The sequence below is a fragment of the Myxine glutinosa genome, chromosome 3 (genome assembly GCF_964187855.1).
Source record: "Myxine glutinosa chromosome 3, kmMyxGlut1.1, whole genome shotgun sequence".
Classification (NCBI taxonomy): Eukaryota; Metazoa; Chordata; class Myxini; order Myxiniformes; family Myxinidae; genus Myxine; species Myxine glutinosa.
Genome location: NC_136263.1, coordinates 42,859,644 through 42,879,096, shown reverse-complemented (window position 1 = coordinate 42,879,096; position 19,453 = coordinate 42,859,644). Strand labels below are relative to the sequence as shown.

Genomic DNA, 19,453 nt, shown 5'->3' with positions numbered 1-19,453 from the left:
TGACAGTCTCACATACGAAGTGGGCAGGCAGGGGGTGATCTGTCATGGGTGTAGTCTGTAGTACTTCATTTGGGTTGTAAAGAGACCCTTGGGACTATTAATATTTTTTTACCACCTACAACCTTTCCATGCACCCCTCTCATCTCCCTCCCCCCCCCCCCCCACCTCCCGTCCCCACCATCCCCCTCCTCCCCTCCCCCCTCCCCCGAGTAAAAGGAGTAGATTTCGACTCCTTCCGTCCAGTGATTCAGGAGTGCATAAAAGTAAGAAAGAACAATCCCCCACTTCTATGGTTATGACTTTTAATACCCATTCCCACCAGGTGGTGATATACCATGCAGGTTTACATATAATTTGCGTTCCTGCCCCCATTCCCCCACCCTGAAGCCCCGGTGCTATGATTTTAATCTTCAGTCGGGGCCGAGCGAAGCGAGGGCGGGACCGTTTATTCCTGGAGCATGAAACACCCTACAACCCATGCCTGCAGAAACCAGACTCTTTGGAACGCTGGCCACATTTCCCATTCAATCATCATGCGAGTTTGTTAAAACCTTCTCCAAGTGTAGGCACTCATATGTTTAAAGTTTTGTGTCAATCGATCAAGCGACTGCAGAGAAAATTAATTTTAAAACTAATGAAGTTGAAAAAGTGAGAGCCTCGGCCAATGTTCCACAACGTGGTCAAGAATGGTTGTGGACGCTTATTACTCATTTGTTTATTTTTACCACCAAAAACCCACAAGTTTTCAACTCGTTCCATCCAGCGATTCAGGAGTGCATATAAAACAAACAGGACACTACCCGAGATATAGGCAGTGCATTATATATATATATATATATATATATATATATATATATATATATATATATATATATATATATATATATATATATATATATATATATATATATATATATATATATATATATATATATATATATATATATATATATATATATATATATATATATGTATATATATATATATATATATATATATATATATATATATATATATATATATATATATATATATATATATATATATATATATATATATATATATATATATATATATATATATATATATGTATATATATATATATATATATATATGTATATATATATATATATATATATATATATGTATATATATATATATATATATATATATGTATATATATATATATGTATATATATATATATATGTATATGTATATATATATGTATATGTATATATATATATATATATATATATATATATATATATATATATATGTATATATATGTATATATATGTATGTATATATATATATATATGTATATATATGTATGTATATATATATATATATGTATATATATGTATGTATATATATATATATATGTATATATATGTATGTATATATATATATATATGTATATATATGTATGTATATATATATATATATGTATATATATGTATGTATATATATATATATATGTATATATATGTATGTATATATATATATATATGTATATATATGTATGTATATATATGTATATATATGTATGTATATATATATATATATATGTATATATATGTATGTATATATATATATATATGTATATATATGTATGTATATATATGTATATATATGTATGTATATATATATATATATATGTATATATATGTATGTATATATATATATATATATATATATATATGTATGTATATATATATATATATATATATATATATATATATATATATATATATATATATATAATTGTATGCGTACTCACCTTTTCGCTGTCTACGATGGATTCGGATCTCGACCGAGCTATAAACTGTCACCTTGGTGTTTTTCATGCGGTCCTTCGGAAGGAATTTTAGCCAGAGTAGACATCTTCCACCACTAGTCGTTGGTGGATGTTAAAGATCACGCCACCCTACAACCCATGCCTGCAGAAACCAGACTCTTTGGAACGCTGGCCACATTTCCCATTCAATCATCATGCGAGTTTGTTAAAACCTTCTCCAAGTGTAGGCACTCATATGTTTAAAGTTTTGTGTCAATCGATCAAGCGACTGCAGAGAAAATTAATTTTAAAACTAATGAAGTTGAAAAAGTGAGAGCCTCGGCCAATGTTCCACAACGTGGTCAAGAATGGTTGTGGACGCTTATTACTCATTTGTTTATTTTTACCACCAAAAACCTACAAGTTTTCAACTCGTTCCATCCAGCGATTCAGGAGTGCATATAAAACAAACAGGACACTACCCGAGATATAGGCAGTGCATTATATATATATATATATATATATATATATATATATATATATATATATATATATATATATATATATATATATCCCTGCTTAGACTGACTGCTGGGAAGGCAACGGCAAACCATCCAACATAACTATTCCAAAGTGACTGCTTCAGCAGAACCAACGATCTGTAAAGAGTGTAGTTAGGCACATTGATGGTGATAATAGGTGGTACATTGATGGTTACTGAACGCTGAGAAGCCACCGAACTAATGGGGGAAAATGAACAACACTGAAATAGGGCCAAGGACACCGCCTGAATTATGTGGATTTTCAAACTTTGGAATCCACAACTTTGTAATAGCATTAGATGTAATGGCACCAAAAATGCTTTCATGCTTTACATTCGACTCTCAGGGAAAAGACCCGAATTGTGCATGAACATGAGGCCAACATTTTTCTCTGTACTGTACATCTAATTTCCAGTGTACCTTTATCCTGCTCCTTGGCCCGAAGCTCAAGAGCATCTTATCACCTTATAGGAATAAAAAAAAAACGATATTACACACCTTTACCTGCCTTTGTATTGCGGCAATATCTCAAGAACCTTCACCACAAACATTACAATTGTGTATTTTCCAGACATTCTTAATATTAAGCCTGGTATTGGCTTAGCGGTTAGGGTGCCAGCTTGGGATCCTGGGTTCAAATCCCAGTCGATAACTGAATTAACGCCAGGGGGGTTGAAACAGCCTGTCATCCCTTCGAGGTCGGCAAATTGAGTACCAGTTCACTGGTAATTCCCTATTGAGTACCAGTTCACTGGTAATTCCCTGTGTATCACAAGAGGCGACTAAGAGGGTTGGTGGCAGGAAGGGCATCTGGCCATAAAACATTGCTTCAAAAAGGGGACCCCTGCTCTGCAGGGAAAAATGGCCTCTAAAGGTGGTCTCTCTCTCCAGACATTCTTAATATCAGAATGTTGTGATGCAGGTTCCTGCTAACATCCTGGGTACCTGAAGCTGTAATTTTATTTTGGAGGTTTCAGAAGGTGGAATCCTCCCTTTTTTTTTCTTTTTTTTTTGTATACAATATCGAGGCTCGTGAAAAAGCTAACATTAATCACACAAAAAGTCAAACCTACACAAAACATAATAAGGGGAGCGGTAGACAAGATGGGGAGAGAGGAGGAAGGACAAAAACACAACATTTGAGAGCAAGGACATCGAGAGAACTTTGGGAGGGAGAGGGCTTGGGGGGAGGTGGGAGAGGTATAAAACATATGGACACTGCAAGGACTTCCAGGAAAGAAGTTGGAATTTCAAAAAAGTGGATCTGGGGTGAATTAGCAGGGGTAGAAAAGATCAAGGTTTTGGATGGGGGAAGATAAAAGATGGTGGTGAACAGCTGTTTTAAAGACCTGGAGGGAGGTGGGATTGAAGAGAGTGGGGGAGTTTGTTCCAGAGGCGAGAGAAAACTGATTCTGCAACTGGACCAGATGGCATCAGCCCACGGGTCCTAAAATTCTACTCTGCCGCTCTATCTCACCCTCTCTGTTCTTTTCACCCTCTCTTTTGCTCAAGGTCATCTGCCAGCATCTTGGAAATCAGCAAACATTATCACTTTACACAAAAAAGGTGCAAAAACAGATCCTTGCAACTACACACCAATCAGCCTGCTTCCAATTATCAGCAAAGTCATGGAATCCATCATTGCTTCGGATATCAAATCCTTCCTCTTCTCCAATGGCTTGATCTCTGATCATCAATTTGGATTCAGACCAGGTCATTCTACTCTGGACTTGTTGCTTCTGCTGTCTCAACAATGGATGGAGGTCATCAATGCCAAACAGGAAATCAGAGCTGTCTCACTTGACATATCACATGCCTTCGATACGGTCTGGCACCCAGCTCTGCTCACCAAACTCTCCTCCTATGGTATTCATGGAAATCTCCACTCATGGCTTGCGGACTTCCTCTCTGGTCGTAGGCAACGTGTGGCCCTGAATGGATTTCTCTCATCTCCCCTTCCTGTTCTGGCTGGAGTTCCCCAAGGTAATGTTCTGGGCCCTGTGCTATTTCTGGTCTTCATCAATTATCTCTCCAACTCTCTGGAAAATCCTCTCTATCTCTTTGCCGATGACTCCACTATCTGCCGCTCCATTCCTCATCCCTCTGATCGGCAGTCTGCAGCCTCCTCACTCTCTGCATACCTGGACAAAATCACAGACTGGTCAAACAAGTGGAACATGTCTTTCAATTCTGACAAATCTCACACCCTTACAATGTCTCTCCAAAAGGACCGACTGGAAAACCCTCCCATCTACTTTCTCAACAATCCTCTCGAAGAAGTTCTGTCGCTCAAGCGTTTGGGTCTCACTATCTGCCATGATCTTTCTTGGTAAAACCACATTTCCAAGCTGGCCTCCAAAGCCAGTCGCTGACTGGGCATCCTCCGTCGTGCGAAGTCCTTCCTTGGCACACGTGAGCTCCTCACCACATACAAGGCTTTCATCCGCAGCTCAATGGAATATTGTTCCCCCCTCTGGGCTGGTGCTCCTGCCTCACACCTAGCTCGGCTTCACGCTGTTGAGGCCAAAGCTTTCAGAATCATTGGAATCTCCTGCGATGAAGTCAACTCCGAGGGCCTTTCACTCACTCACTGCAGGCAGGTTGGTGGTCTTTCTGTCTTCTCCTGACTCCTCTCCGGCCTTGCTCCCCCAGCTCTCTCTGTGCTCTGTCCCCACAATATTCCTTCAAGTCGCACAAGATCTGCCTGCAACCCTCTTATGGTTAAACTGCCAAAATCTAGGCTCTCTGCTCACCTTAACTCTTTCATTCCCCTTTTCTCCTGCCTCTGGAACAAACTCCCCCACTCCCTTCAATCCCACTCCTCCCTCCAGGTCTTTAAAACAGCTGTTCACCACCATCTCTTATCTTCCCCCATCCAAAACCTTGATCTTTTCTACCCCCGGTAATTCACCCCAGAGTCCTTGCAGTGTTCATATGTTTTATACCTCTCCCACCTCCCCCCCAAGTCCTCCCGATGTCCCTGCTCTCAAATGTTGTGTTTGTGTCCTTCCCCCTCTCTCCCCATCTTGTCTGCCGCTCCCCTTGTGTTTTGTGTTTTGTGTGTCGGTTTGACTTTTTGTGTGATTAATGTTAGCTCTTTCACGAGCCTCGATCTTGTATACAAAAAAAAAAGGAATGAAAGAGTGAAGGTGAGCAGAGAGTCTTGATTTTGGCACTTCAACCATAAGAGGGTTGCTGGCAGATCTTGTGCAACCTGTAGGAATATTTGGGGGACAGAGCACAGAGAGAGCTGTGGGAGCAAGGCCAGAGAGGAGTCGGTAGAATTCAGAAAGACCACTTGAAAGTTGAGTGAGTGAAAGGCCCTCGGAGTTAGCTTCATCGCGGGAGATTCCAATGATTCTGAAAGCTTTGGTTTAACAGCGTGAGGCAGGCTCACCGGCCCAGAGGGGAGAACAGTATTCCATTGAGCTGCGGATGAAAGCCCTGTATGTGGTGAGGAGCTCAGGTGTGCCAAGGAAGGACTTCGCACGATGGAGGATGCCCAGTCGGCGACTGGCTTTGGAGGCCAGCTTGGAAATGTGGTTTTCCCAGGAAAGATCATGGGAGATAGTGAGACCCAAAAGCTTGAGCGACAGAACTTCTTGGAGAGGATTGTTGAGGAAGTACATTGGAGGGTTGTCCAGTCAGTCTTTTCGGAAAGACATCGTAAGATTTTGAGATTTGTCAGGATTGAAAGACATGTTCCACTTGTTTGCCCAGTCTGTGATTTTGTCCAGGTTTTCAGAGAGTGAGGAGGCTGCAGACTGCCGATCTGAGGGATGAGGAATGCAGCGGCAGAGATTGGAGTCATCAGCAAAGAGATAGAGAGGATTTTCCAGAGAGTCGGAGAGATCATTGATGAAGACCAGAAAAAGCACAGGGCCCAGAACACTGCCTCCAGCCTGGGGAACTCCAGCCTGAACAGGAAGGGGAGATGTAAGAAATCCATTCAGGGCCGCACGTTGACTACGACCAGAGAGAAAGTCCGCAAGCCATGCGTGGACATTTCCATGGATGACATAGGAGGAGAATTTGGTGAACAGAGCTGGGTGCCAGACCGTATCGAAGGCACGTGATATGTCAAGGGAGACAGCTCTGATTTCCTGTTTGGCATTGCGGACCTCCATCCATTGTTGAGACAGCAGAAGCAACATGTCCAGAGTAGAATGACCTGGTCTGAATCCAAGATCGAAGATCAAGCCATTGGAGAAGAGGAAGGATTTGATATCCGAAGCAATGATGGATTCCATGTCTTTGCTGATAATTGCTAGCAGGCTGATTGGTCTGTAGTTGCAAGGATCTGTTTTTGCACCTTTTTTGTGTAAAGCGGAAATGTTTGCTGATTTCCAAGATGATGGCAGATGACCTTGAGCAAAAGAGAGGGTGAAGAGAACAGAGAGAGGGTGAGATAGAGCGGCAGGGCAGGATTTTAGGACCCGTGGGCTGATGTCATCTGGTCTAGTTGCAGAATCAGAATCAGAGTCGAGGTTTGAAATAAATTTCTCCACTTTGTCAGGAGAGAAGGACACAGAGTCCAGGAGCAGTTGGGTTCGACTGGGAAAGGTGGGAGCAGAGAGAGATGTGTTTGGGACACAATATTTTGAGGCAAACACGGAGTTGAGGCATTCGGCTTTGTCACGTGCGGTGTCAACTGTGTAGCCATTTGAGGTAAGGGAGGGGATGGAGGGGGAACAAACACCAGAAACGGATTTGACCAGACACCACCAGGATTTGGAGGAAGGAGACAGGTTTGAGAGTTCAATCTTGAGTGTGGAGATAGTGCTTACTGGCACTCCTGAGGGTAGACACACACTTGTTCCGAGCTTGGTGGAAGGAACTGAGATTGCCTTCAGTTGGATTTGCCTTCCAAGAGGCAAAGGCAAGTTGTTTCAGGGCAACTGCCTCACCACAAGATTCCGTATACCATGGACGGGAGGAAGGGTAAGACAACTGAAGACGAGATGGGAAAAATCTGTGCATGAGAGAGAGCAGTTTGCTTTGGAAGAATTCCCAGGAAGAGTTGATGTCAGAGACAGTAGAGATGGGAGACCAGTCCAGATGATTGATGGCCCAAAGTATCCACTTTTTATTTATTTATTATTACCCTCCTCATGGGGAACTGTAAGTTTGCTCTCTGTCTGTCTGTGTGTCAGTCCCTCGTGTGGTTTTCTGCATTTTTTCCCCCATACCACTTGTCATGTTGAACTAAAACTTGGTACATGGCTATATTATGATAAGTTGCAGAACAAGTTTAAGTTTCAGGGTGTTTCATCAATATTTAAAATCTGTTAAAAATGGGGAAAAAAAACAAAAACATTAATTGGCGCCGCTGGCGGACATGCAAGTAGAGTGGGTGGATTTGTAATATTTTCCTGTGCCGTTTGTTTCATTCAAACTGCAGCACATTTCAAGGTGACGATACATGCTTTCCTAACCTGTGGTTACAAACATGTTCACAATTCCTGCCTTGTTTGTTAATCTCACTGTCGATGTTCTCTCCAGTTCCTTCACTTCAATTTTGGAGTTGCTATGCATTCGCCTGTTTCCTCCCTGCCTCATGAAGTCACTTCCTAAAAAAAGGAATTTCAATGACACCCTTCCCTTTGAGTTTGTGAGGTGATTGCTGCATCTGGATTAATTTGCTGATGTATGTGGACACACCGATCCATGGTGAGGAAAATACAATCATCCTGGAAGTTGTGGGTTCAACTCTCTCTGAAGGCAGAAACATCAAGTGTCTGTATTGTATGGGTGAACTGTGCCAGTGTCAAGAGAATGACCATGTTGCTAATTTGATTGTCTAAAACCCAGCTCGTTCAATAATAACCTTCAGGAAAGAGACGATCTGCCCTGGCCTGGCCGGTTTTGATTATGTGCTACTGGTCCAACTTCATGGTTGACTCAGAAAATGCCTTTGGGTGACTGCATGAGGTTGCCTGCCAGCATTAGTTGGTGGACGTTAAAGATCCCACGGTGTCCTTCGTGAAGTGTCGGCGAGCTAACGACAAATTACAAATTCCTACCCTAACCAGCAGAGGGCACTGCATCAGCGGCACAGCCGTGCCCTCAGCCAATGATGCCATCCCACAGCCTCGTGCTGCATCCGAAAGAACAAGACTGCATGAGGGTGACCTTCGGGTGACTGCTGCTTATAAAAAAACGCCAACACCCACATCCTCCGAACTAAAAACAAAACCAACATGGATATCAGTTTCCAGAGTCTACATTGTTGGTGTTTCACTCGAGTCCAGAATCATTAAAATGATCATCAGCTTTGCATTAAAAACACAACCAAGTGAGGCCGCCTGACCTCTAACTATAATAAATTACTTTTATTCAAACCATCTTTACAAAGCAGAGAAAGTGATGTGCAATGTGTATGACTGATGAGAATATCAACAGGACCTCCAGGTCACACACTGAACCTCGAGTATCCAGACATAGAATCTCAGATGGTGGACCACAAATACTGACCCTGAAATGAACGTTCCAGTTTCAGGGTAAATTCCACGCTGATCTTTTTTCCATCGGTTAGAAAACCAAAAATATTAATTTACATGCCAAAATTATTGCCTAAAAGTTGTAATAAACTGTATTTGTAATTTGGGTGCCTTTCATCAACGGGATGTGGGGGGTTGTCCTGATGACTGCCCGTAGATGTTGGCCTACCCATAGAGAACACTGACTTGTTGAGAATCCAGTCTCCTAAACTTTGGTTAAAAGTTAGAATCTGAATTATGATGCTGTTGGTTCAAAGTAACAGTTAAGCAATTATGTCTCGGGCACCCGGTTAGGATTCTGGTCATGAGTTAGAATTGGGGTCATGTGACTTTTCACATTGCGGCAGCAGTAGTCACCGGGTAATCCTGATAAGTTTCTTTCCTGGAGTGCTGAGTCCACAATTCGAATGAAACCTTCGATGACGTCTCTCATTTCGGGTGTAAAAGGATCCTGTACCCTTGAAGACGGAATATGGTGGCCACCTTCTCCTCTCTTAAAACCGCCATCCCGGAGCGCGAGGGTGCAGAGGAGGCGAGCTGCTGGAGCTGGGACGCTTAGAAATTGTGCTGCTCGTTGGAGTGCAGGTGCTGGGTTCTGGAGCAGAGACTCATAATGAAGGACAGTGAGTTGAGTCGAAGGAAGCTGGAGCCAGGCAAGTGCATGGGATGCCCACCATGGTGCATATGCACGCACAAATTCTGGCCACTCTGGGAAACCGATTGTGGCACAAAATAATTAGCAGGTGGAAGTTTGTACAATGGTAGGAAGTGTGTTGTGTTATTTAATCTGAAATTCACAGCTCAAAGTATACTGTGTGGCCAGATGAACCCACCGTTTCCAAGCCAGTGTTGAGGTGCAGCAAATCCAAGATGGCCGCCATGCCTGCGGTTGAATTCTGCCGTGAGGGAACGATATGGATTACGAATGAGCAGAACGGCACCATCAAACATCGCCATCTCTCGCCATCCACTCTCATGGGTCTTGATGGCCAGAAGGCGACCATTTGCCCAAGGCTCCCTCTCTCCACGAAAACCTGAAATGGAATGATGTATGTCGAGATAAAAATACAACCCTACTCTTATAAACCTTACTGCTCTGTCCCATTAAATACTTTGTAGTTATCTCAAAGTAATCCATCATCTCACTTGGATACTACTACTACTATCAATCCGCATGCCCAACTAAGGGGCGTCACGACCTCCACAACTGGTGGTCGTCTGCCTTCTGTTAACATTCACGTGGGCTAAGGCCAATCACACTGGTGCAGTCAAGAGAGTATTGTGCGTCCTCAAGGACGATGCCATGTATGATTAGGTTGCTGACCATGGTAAATGTTCATGGCAAATCCAGTGTCCAGATCTTACAACCACAGAGGAGAACAGGTAGGACAGGACGCATGTTCTGTAAATGCGGAGCTTTGATCTGAAACTAAGACAGTGCTGTTTCCAGGTGGCATCAAGTTGCCCCATGACAGAGCCATCTATGCCGGATTGTCTATGTACATCAGGGCTGCAGTATCCAGATGCATAAATATTTGAGCCCTGGTTGGTGACGTGGTGCACTGACTCCATTACCATGCCGGAGATAGGTAATGTGAGGTGGAGGGGGGGATGGCAACATTCTGCACCTTGGTTTGTTTGCTTATGCCATGAATGTTTGAGGCTTAGGCTTTCAGCAAGCCTGGGTTGAACATGTGGTTGAGCATGGCCGGCTGTTCGGTCTCTCGCAAACAGGGCAGCATCATCTACATAAAGTATATCGATGATGGCTTCTCTACCGGCAACAATTCCCAGCTGGTCTGCACACCTCGACATGATCCAGTCCATGGCACAATAGTAGGGGTGTGGTTAGGGGAGGCTGTAGGAGGCACTGTGTATGGGACATTTCATACATGGGGAGTGGCTGAACTCTTCCCACCATCCCAGTGAATCCTCCACCCATTTGATTTGGAAACCCAACAGCCGAATTCCTTATGCCACAGATCCCCATTCTTTATTTTACTCTCTCAGGTTCCACAGCTTAACAACACCCACCCTTGCTGTATAGTGCTCCATCAAAATAGACGCTTCCAGTGTAATATCCCGTCGTGAGCTCCAGGAGATGGCGGAGCCATGTGTTTCCAGCTCCAGGAAATGAGGCAAGAGCAAAGAGCCGAGGAGATCGCTGTGGAAGTAATCGACGAGAAAGGCAACTTCTGTCTGTAAACACACACGTACAACTACATGTCCCTTAACCCTGAAGGGACTGGGCTTTTTCAGAGCCTCAAAAGACTGGGGGTTTGGGAATGCCCCCTACCCCCAGTCCTTTTGGGGTTAAGTTAGAGTTGCAGGACCAACTTCAATTTCAGCCAAATACTTCAGGGATTATTTTCATGGCCCTAGAACTATCTGCTGACATATTTATGACCTTGACCTAATTTTAAGGTTATACACGCCCAATTTTTTTAATTTTCAATAAAACTCGACTAGGGCTTGGCTGAGCCGAGCGAAATTGCCCTGTCTAGATAGCCGAGAGCAAGGCACATTAATACTTGATTTACATCATACTACTCCGGGTTAGAGGTCAAGGTCAAATGGCGGTCTTAATAAAAACATGTTTTTTGTCATCCCTCCATTTTGCCAATGTGGTATCTCAAAGACCACTTGGCCTTCCAATATGTTCTTGCATTATCATAGCGTACCTGCACTGAAGTTGTGCACCTGATATTTGATTGGAATCCTTGACCTAGTTTTTTCGGATTGTGACCTAATTAACAAAAAACACCTTTTTGATCATAACTTGAAAACATTTCCTTCAATTTCATGATGTTGAGTTTTATGGATAGAATGTAGATGGGGACACCTTTTTATTTTCACCCCTCCTATCCCTAAATGTTGAGGTTCAAGGTAATATGCTCTCCTGAAAAAAATATGGCCATCATTGGATTATGGGCCAAGGGTAAGTCATGGGCGATCATCGAGGGTAAGACACCTCTCCCACTCCCATCCCCCTCTCTCCCCCCAATTCCCGGTCACCGGGTCTGAGGAGGCTTACCCTTGGCAATCGCTTTGTGATCACAGATATCTATTTATTATTGTTGTTATTAATATTGTAGCGTGGCTACCCTTGGTGAACACCTTAGGGTAGCACGGATGACCAATCGAGCTGTTACTCTGAGGCGTTCAATCAAATGGTGGATAATACGCGTGGGGGAGCAAGAGGGAGAGAGGAAGCCAGAGCCTTACCTGAACGGCTTTCACCCGACGTCTCCACACCTGAAAAAAATAACTCAAACGAAAACGGATTTAAAATGTACAAAATTAACAGGTTTATTTAAATAAAGGCTGGTACAAAGAAAATTCGTGATAAACTAAATTCCGAAATTGGGACGTCCCTACAAACAGATCCAAAGACAGACAAAAGGGAAAAATAACTGAAATTAAATAGGTGTCTGTGTGCACTTAACTCAACTTGGCCGGGGTGTCTCATCAGGGGTCGTCAAAATCGTCTCAGGCCTTCGCAGGAAAATGCGTTCGCTCTTCTGCACAGCGCGTGGGCGGCAAAAACCAGGCCTCGCTGTGTGTCACGCTCACTCCAGGTCTCACGCGCGAATCGAACGGGCCTGTCCACTCGCCGTTCCTGCTTGAAAACCCGCGGTTCCCAGTCCATGGCCCTTCCTCCTCACGACCACCAGCAAGATGTCGGAACACGGCCGGTCCGCGATGAGCTTCCTTGAGCCAGAGAGCAAAGTCCACCGTTCGTACGAGGTCCAGTATGAGAAAGCGCAAGAGGGAATTTGGTCAGAGCGAGGAGCCAAGGAGAAGAGTGCAAAATGTCCGCTGGAGCGAAAAGCCAAGAAGAAGAGAGGAAAATGTCCGCTAGCGCATTCCTTCACCACCCAGGCTCTGACGTCATCTGGGGCGCTTCGCCAATCAGTGAGTTGCTCCCTACCAATACTTCCCTGCTCCTATCAGCAAGTCCCATCTTACCCCGGCCTTGTGCCAATCAAAACCCTGACCAACCACTGCCCTTCTGGGTGTGGCCCTCGGCCTGCTCGTCCTGTGCGCTTCCATAGTCAATGTCATCAGCGGCACCGCTGAATGTCCTGGCTTCCGGTAGGTTTTTATTAATTAGGAGTGTTTAAATGCACGTTTTGGCTATGTGTCTATGGTGTGGTGCCAAAAGGGACATAGGAAATAAATGACAGAGGTAATGACAAACAAAGATAAATTATCCATAATCCCTGAGCTAATTAACATACCCCACTCCTTGTAATGGGAACGAAGATACACCTTAAACGACATCCGGGCTAAACAAATTCGCTACTTATTACATGGTGGTTCTTCTTCTTCTTCATGACAATCGGAGCATGCTAATCTATACACTCTACCTGGTGCTAAGGTAATCATTGTCTTCCCCCTACAAACATAACAATATTGATAATTTTGCAAATTCAGGGAGAATTGTCATCTGTACATGTTTACTGTAAATCACACCTGGCAAGTGAGTATGGTACACAGCAATCTGTTTTTCCATGCACCTGCCTGTTCGTCCTCCACACCAGCCCCCAATGCACTGACCCCCCTCAGCCCCCATGGGGAGCAGCAGAGAAGATGGTGGAACACAGAGGCAGTAGGATCCCATTATCATCGCAAATGGCAGTGACTGGTGCAGAAAAGGGAGAAACCACTCAGGTTCTAATGCATCACTCACAGATTGCATTTGTACAATATTTTGAACCACTACCTGGCATATAAATATGTATAAATTATCATTTACAGATTGTAATATTGAAAATTTCCATCAGGTTTAATGCTCAAGGTCTAATGGTCCCTTAATAAGGTACGTGTTGGTAATTTGTGGATTTAGCTAACACGCCACTCACCTTTCCACTGCAATGAGCTCGGCAAGCAGGTACAGTAATATTTGGGAGAATATCCAGGGATTTTGTGAGGGTTGAAGGCTTTATGGATTTTGAGTGTTGAGTGTAGTTCGACTGTCTTTTGGGGATTTGGGGCTTCAGAAGACTTGTGTATTGCTCCAGACACCCCCAAAGATCTGGATGTTGTTCTGAAAGGTCACAAAATGGAATGGGAATAGCTTGTGCAGTCAATAGCAGTTTAGGTATAAGAACCAATGGGCGGACAGCAAACTTTGATAGCTATTTGGGAGAGTTAGTGTTGCACTTGTACTACATATGAAACAGAAGAGCATCGCTTACTTGAGCGTGAGGATGGGACCACAGCGTCGAGGGAGTAAAGCGAGAGGTAGCTGTTTCCTCCACACGTAGCACTTGGTTGACCTTTACAGGGCATGTTGCAGGCTCCCTCCTTGTTGTCCTTCACTTGGCTTCTGTGGATCTCCCCACCCCTCATTGAGACTTCCCTTCCAATATTATCCTCCTGTTTACTCTTCTTCACCTTATCATTAAGTCCAATGGCTCTGCCCTTCCTGGGTCCATTTTCCTGTTCAGCTATTCCGTTATTATACTCCCAAGTCTTAACTCCATCCTCATTGCTCACTGCCTTTTCATCACGTCCTTCATGTCCTCCAGCTTGCCGCTCCACCCTAGCACCCCCATTTTGCCTTCTTCTTGTCCCTTTCTCCCCATTCACTCTTCCAATTACACCTTTAACCCCCATTTCTCCAGCCTCCAACTTGTTTCCACAGTAACATTCTGCCCCAAATTCCAAGCCAGCAAATTGAAATCCTCTGCAGGAGGGAGAACATGAAGTAGTAGTAATTATTTATCACAATTCATCACAATTGCAATTGTTTTATAAGATTGTTTTTAAGTTGATAATTGCCATTAATGTAGTTTTTAAAATGGTATCTTAAGTATACAGCACCTGGCTATTGGTGGCATGTTGCTATGCTGCCGATGTATTACCCATATAAATTAATAGCCGGCGAAGCCGGTGTTGTGAATGAACGCGTACGTATTATGTTGAAAAGCCAGATTTTGCTGGATCCCTTGAGAATTTCGATGCTTTGACGCACCAAATCACTCAATGGAACCCGCCATCTTGCGGATGCGAAGGTATGCATAAAAAATTGCGAAAAAGTTCAATAGGAGTTTGTTTCACCCGTCTTTTTTTGATTCACAATCTTATGCACCTCTAATTTGTAATTCAAATACTTTAAGACCAACCTCGTTCCCCGGGCCCACACGGGCCCTGGTTATCTTCAACGAAAATCGTCACCAAACACCGGAACCAATGAGATTCGAGTATTTGAAAAAATATTTCAAAAACCAAATCGCTCCATGGAGGCCGCCATCTTCCGGATGCGGAAGTATGCATAAAAAAATTGCAAAAAAGTTCAATAGGAGTTTTTTTCACCCGTCTTTTTTGATTCACCATCTTATGCACCTCTAATTTGTAATTAAAATACTTTAAGACCAACCTCGTTCCCCGGGCCCGCACAGGCCCTGGTTATCTTCAACGAAAATCGTCACCAAACACCGGAACCAATAAGATTCGAGTATTTGAAAAAATGTTTCAAAAAAGCTTATTACCGGTACCGCGTTTCGGAGGCTGAAAACGGCGTCAAATATTCTAAAATTGACAAAGAATTATTTTTTAGAAATCTCGCGGCTGTAGGGGATAGTTTTTCACGGCCGGAAATATCCGAAATTGAGACGGAATTCACCAAATTAATCAAGAAGGAAGTTTTATAAATTTAAATCTCATCCAGAATGCAAATGGTGTCATTTTGAACGAGGTACGGTACCTACTACACCTACCTACAACCAACTACCTAACCTACTGATGCCATAGTGATAGGTAAAATAGTGACAAGAGGCTTTGGCTTCGCCGGCTCATTGCGGCTTTGCAGTCGGGTACTAGTAAAGAGATAGATTATTACACCAGTGTACCAGAACACATTGGCTTCCTCGTATCTATAACTACTGTATAAGAGAAATGTTTGTGTGAGTCACCATTTTTCTCAAACATGGCCAAACGGATCTTCGTGAAACTTTCAGTCGTTCATGAATGAGTGCCAGTGAGTGATTTAGGCGAAGACTTTTTTAATCGTTCAATAGTGCCTAAGCCTTTGTAGCTACGTGGCAGGTCGTTTTAAATTATCCCGACCCCATTCCTTATGCCTCGGTCACAAATGGCCTGCGGCGTGTTGGCGGCGGCCGTAAGTCCCCAAAATTGCCATAACCGTGCGGTGGCCGCACGGTAGATACGGTAGCCGTTAGGCGATCTCAAGATTTTTTGCTCGTCGCAGGGGCTTACGATTTTTTAAATTTGACATTAAACTTTTTTCGGAAATCGCTAGGCCGTAGGCCGCAACCCCACCGCATGTAGTATCGCAAACCTTGCGGCGGCCTTACGGCGGCCGCAACAACCATGCGGGCGCCTTGCGATTGCCTTGCGGTCGCCGTGAGGGCGCCTCGCGGTTCGTCTTGCGGTCTCCTCACGCATTTTGATTTCATGACTTTTCCGATTGCCGTGCGGACCCCGTAACATTTGTGAACACTGCTGCCGCAGCCCGCAAAGCCGTACGATTTGTAAAAATCCCATCTACAAACCGCTGACCGCAGAACCGTGCGGCGGCAGCATCATATGTGACTATGGCATTAGTTGGTGTGGGGAAGTGTTTTAGGCCCCCACAAAAAAACATGATTTATTGAAAATGCCAACAGGATTAGTACAGCACCGGGCAATGCCAAGTACCCCTGCTCATTCTCTATATAATAAGATTCGATGTCTGCGTGTCAGTTTTGCATCTCTTACCCAACCACTGGTTGCACAAAGTTTCAAATAGCACCATATTGATCGCCAAGGACTCAGGAAGTGCAGAGTAGGGAGAAAAAATATTTTGGCTGAAACATTTTCATTATTCACATTGATAAATACCCAGACAAAACAAGTGTGAACTATATGCATCGTGTCGGTCGGCAACAAGTCACAAGACCCTGCTGACTGGATGTACGAAGCGGCTAGGTGCACTGTGATTGGCTTTTGGCAAGTGACCTCATCACACCCTTACTGTACCTGTTTTGCCAATTCTTGGGATTTCAAAATAAAAAATTAGAACTACAAACAACGCAACAATAACATGAGACTGGGCCCCACAGGTTTGCTAGTTATGATGTATAGGAGAAAGCAATTTGATTAGACTTGAGGTAAAGACCGAGACCACCACTGAATAAATCATTCTCTCAAACATAAAACTCAACTACAAGTTAAAATATGTTTTGCATTATCATTTCAATGTCATATAATCAAGTGACCGATAATAATTTTCTGAAAAGTTATAAAACGTGGAAGTCTGGAGGTTTATAAGAGAGAAAGCTTGGAGTTTGGACATTGAGAAGGACCTCAATATCAAAGAAGCCTGATGAGGGGATATTTAGGAGATTACGGGTGAAGTGAAGATTAATTGAGAAGACCTGAGCGGAAGTTAGGAGCTTGTAGTGAAGTACCTGTCACTGCAGTAAGCAAGGCAGCGTGGTACAGACATTTTGTGGTAGTCATAAAGTTTTGCTCCAATAAGTGACCGCTGTACTGGAGAGTCAGGTATGCAGCCCACAAAGGTAGCTAGGTGAGAGAGTGAGGTGGAAAACATTGAAATCAGTTATAGGTATTAAATGATAATTTACATACGGTAACAAGGCAAGAATCCATACTGCTGCCTCGCAACACAACTCGATCAAATTCACTTCCGGGTTCCCTTTATCCATCACCCACCTCTTCCTTCATCGCCTTTCGCTCCCCTCCAAGCAGCAGCAGCTGATGTTATCCCCCGAGCTCCAGCACCAACCCTCCTTGTCGCTCTCAACCAGTGCGGTCCTGTGTAGCCCAGCCGTCCACCAGGGGAAAATGGAGGAAATTGAGGTGAAGAGGGAAGCACGACTGCCCTTCTATCTCTAGGTTGTCTTTTATCACGAAAAGGCAGCAGAGATGGGCTGGTGAACAACAAGCAGCCCATGGTAATGTATAAGGATACCGCGACTATGGATCTCAGACCTCGAGGCCTGGGCAAATAAGGTCCAAAGAAGCAATAACGACGAGGCATTGTGCAGGGAGATTGGGGAAATCTCAAAGAGTTGGAGAGAAAGGAAAACAGGAAAGCTGGGAAGTGAACAACCAAGCTAACATGGAGCAAGGAATTTGAAAAGCAGGAAGGTTTATATCAAGTTTGAGTTGGTGATCGTTTGAGCTTGAGAACGGTTCTTGAGAAGCTATAAGAAAACAGGAAAGCTGGGAAGTGAACAACCAAGCTAACATGGAGCAAGGACTTTGAAAAGCAGGAAGGTTTATATAAAGTTTGAGTTGGTGATCGTTTGAGCTTGAGAACGGTTCTTGAGAAGCTATTGATCTTGAAGTGGTGAACTCAAGTGTTGGTAAGGGATGTTGAAATCTTGGAATACGACTGCAGAGATGATGTCTGTGGTGATTGCCTGCTGAGGAACCGAGAAACTGCGTCTGCGGATGCAAATAGCTGGATTGAAGATGGATCTGATGAGAGATAGAACATAAGGGGCCTGAGAAGTTGACTGTCAAATTGTTTGACCCGGAGATGTTGACGCTCGGAGTTTAAGAGACATAGATAGAGAAGTCTGTAGATAGGACCGGAGTGCTTCCAATCTTTTAGTTACCTGCCTTTAATCCTTCCGACCCTCCATGTTATTCTTTCTTCCTCCTACCTGTTCGAGCAAAAAAACAAAGTCGAACACCCCCTCTCAGTAATCTGCCACAGTGCCGTTGACTCCAACATACAATATGGCAACTGCACACACACCAGCAGGGAAGACATGAGGCATGATTAACAATATGCATCTCATTTGCATAATTATCATAATTTATGAACCGAGGAATGCAAACTGTCACGTGATCCTTTGCATGAAAGTTGTAGTTTGAAACAAATATTTAGTGCAATAGGGCTATCGTCAAATATGACGATTGACCTCCCAGAAATATGATTTGGTTTTGTACCGAATTCCCAACATTGATCACATGTTCAAAAACTTCCAGCTTTCATTCTCTAAACAGCTTGACGATGAGCTACGAAACTCCGTTTTGACCTTGACTTTGCTTAAATGAAATAGACAAGGATATTACTCGGGAAAGAGAGAACTGGAATTACCCTGCTGTACCCCCAAATCGACAAATGCTACACAGACAGACCCAAACACTCCGACAAACAGTATTTACGGACACCAAGTCGGATTGAATTGGCATTCGAAATGAAAACGTGATGGAAGTCAGGGAAGTGTTAGACATGCAAATGGAGCTCGTAAAGGAAGATGATGAACATGATGATGTGTACATGCATGAGCGTATACAGTGTGATGGTGACATGTAGATTGACATTGTGAACACAGCATGCTTGGATATTGTTGTTTTTGGAGAAAACGACTTTGTCTTTCAAATGCAGCTTCACCATTGTGCCCACACTGATCATATTGATCCCCGCTACACAGTTCATCTGCAAGACTAGGATACCACTTCAACCATGGTTCAAATGGTGTGTTTAGGGCACTGACTGTCTGAGTCTTACCTTAGATATCAGTAGCTGTCTCTTTGTCCATTTTGTCTTAATCTCTTCGTCTCTCTCTCTCTCTCTCCACACACACATGCAGGGGCTGTGCGACGGAAGGGAGGTTGGGGGAGGTGGGAGGTGGTGTAGGAAGAGAGG

At 43.5% G+C, this 19,453-nt stretch overlaps 1 protein-coding gene across 1 annotated transcript; it reads right to left on the bottom strand.

Annotated features, from left to right (window-relative positions):
• Window positions 1-8,479: 8,479 nt before the first annotated feature.
• LOC137424046 (sialate:O-sulfotransferase 2-like) lies at window positions 8,480-18,544 on the bottom strand. The gene is made up of 8 exons (XM_078773559.1): window positions 17,503-18,544; window positions 17,238-17,352; window positions 14,022-14,512; window positions 13,686-13,870; window positions 13,228-13,465; window positions 10,855-11,049; window positions 9,654-9,854; window positions 8,480-9,528 (listed from the first exon to the last, which is right to left on the bottom strand). Exons 1-8 carry the CDS (start codon window positions 17,828-17,830, stop codon window positions 9,092-9,094), a joined length of 2,190 nt encoding a protein of 729 aa, XP_078629685.1. The 5' UTR covers window positions 17,831-18,544; the 3' UTR covers window positions 8,480-9,091.
• Window positions 18,545-19,453: the final 909 nt, after the last annotated feature.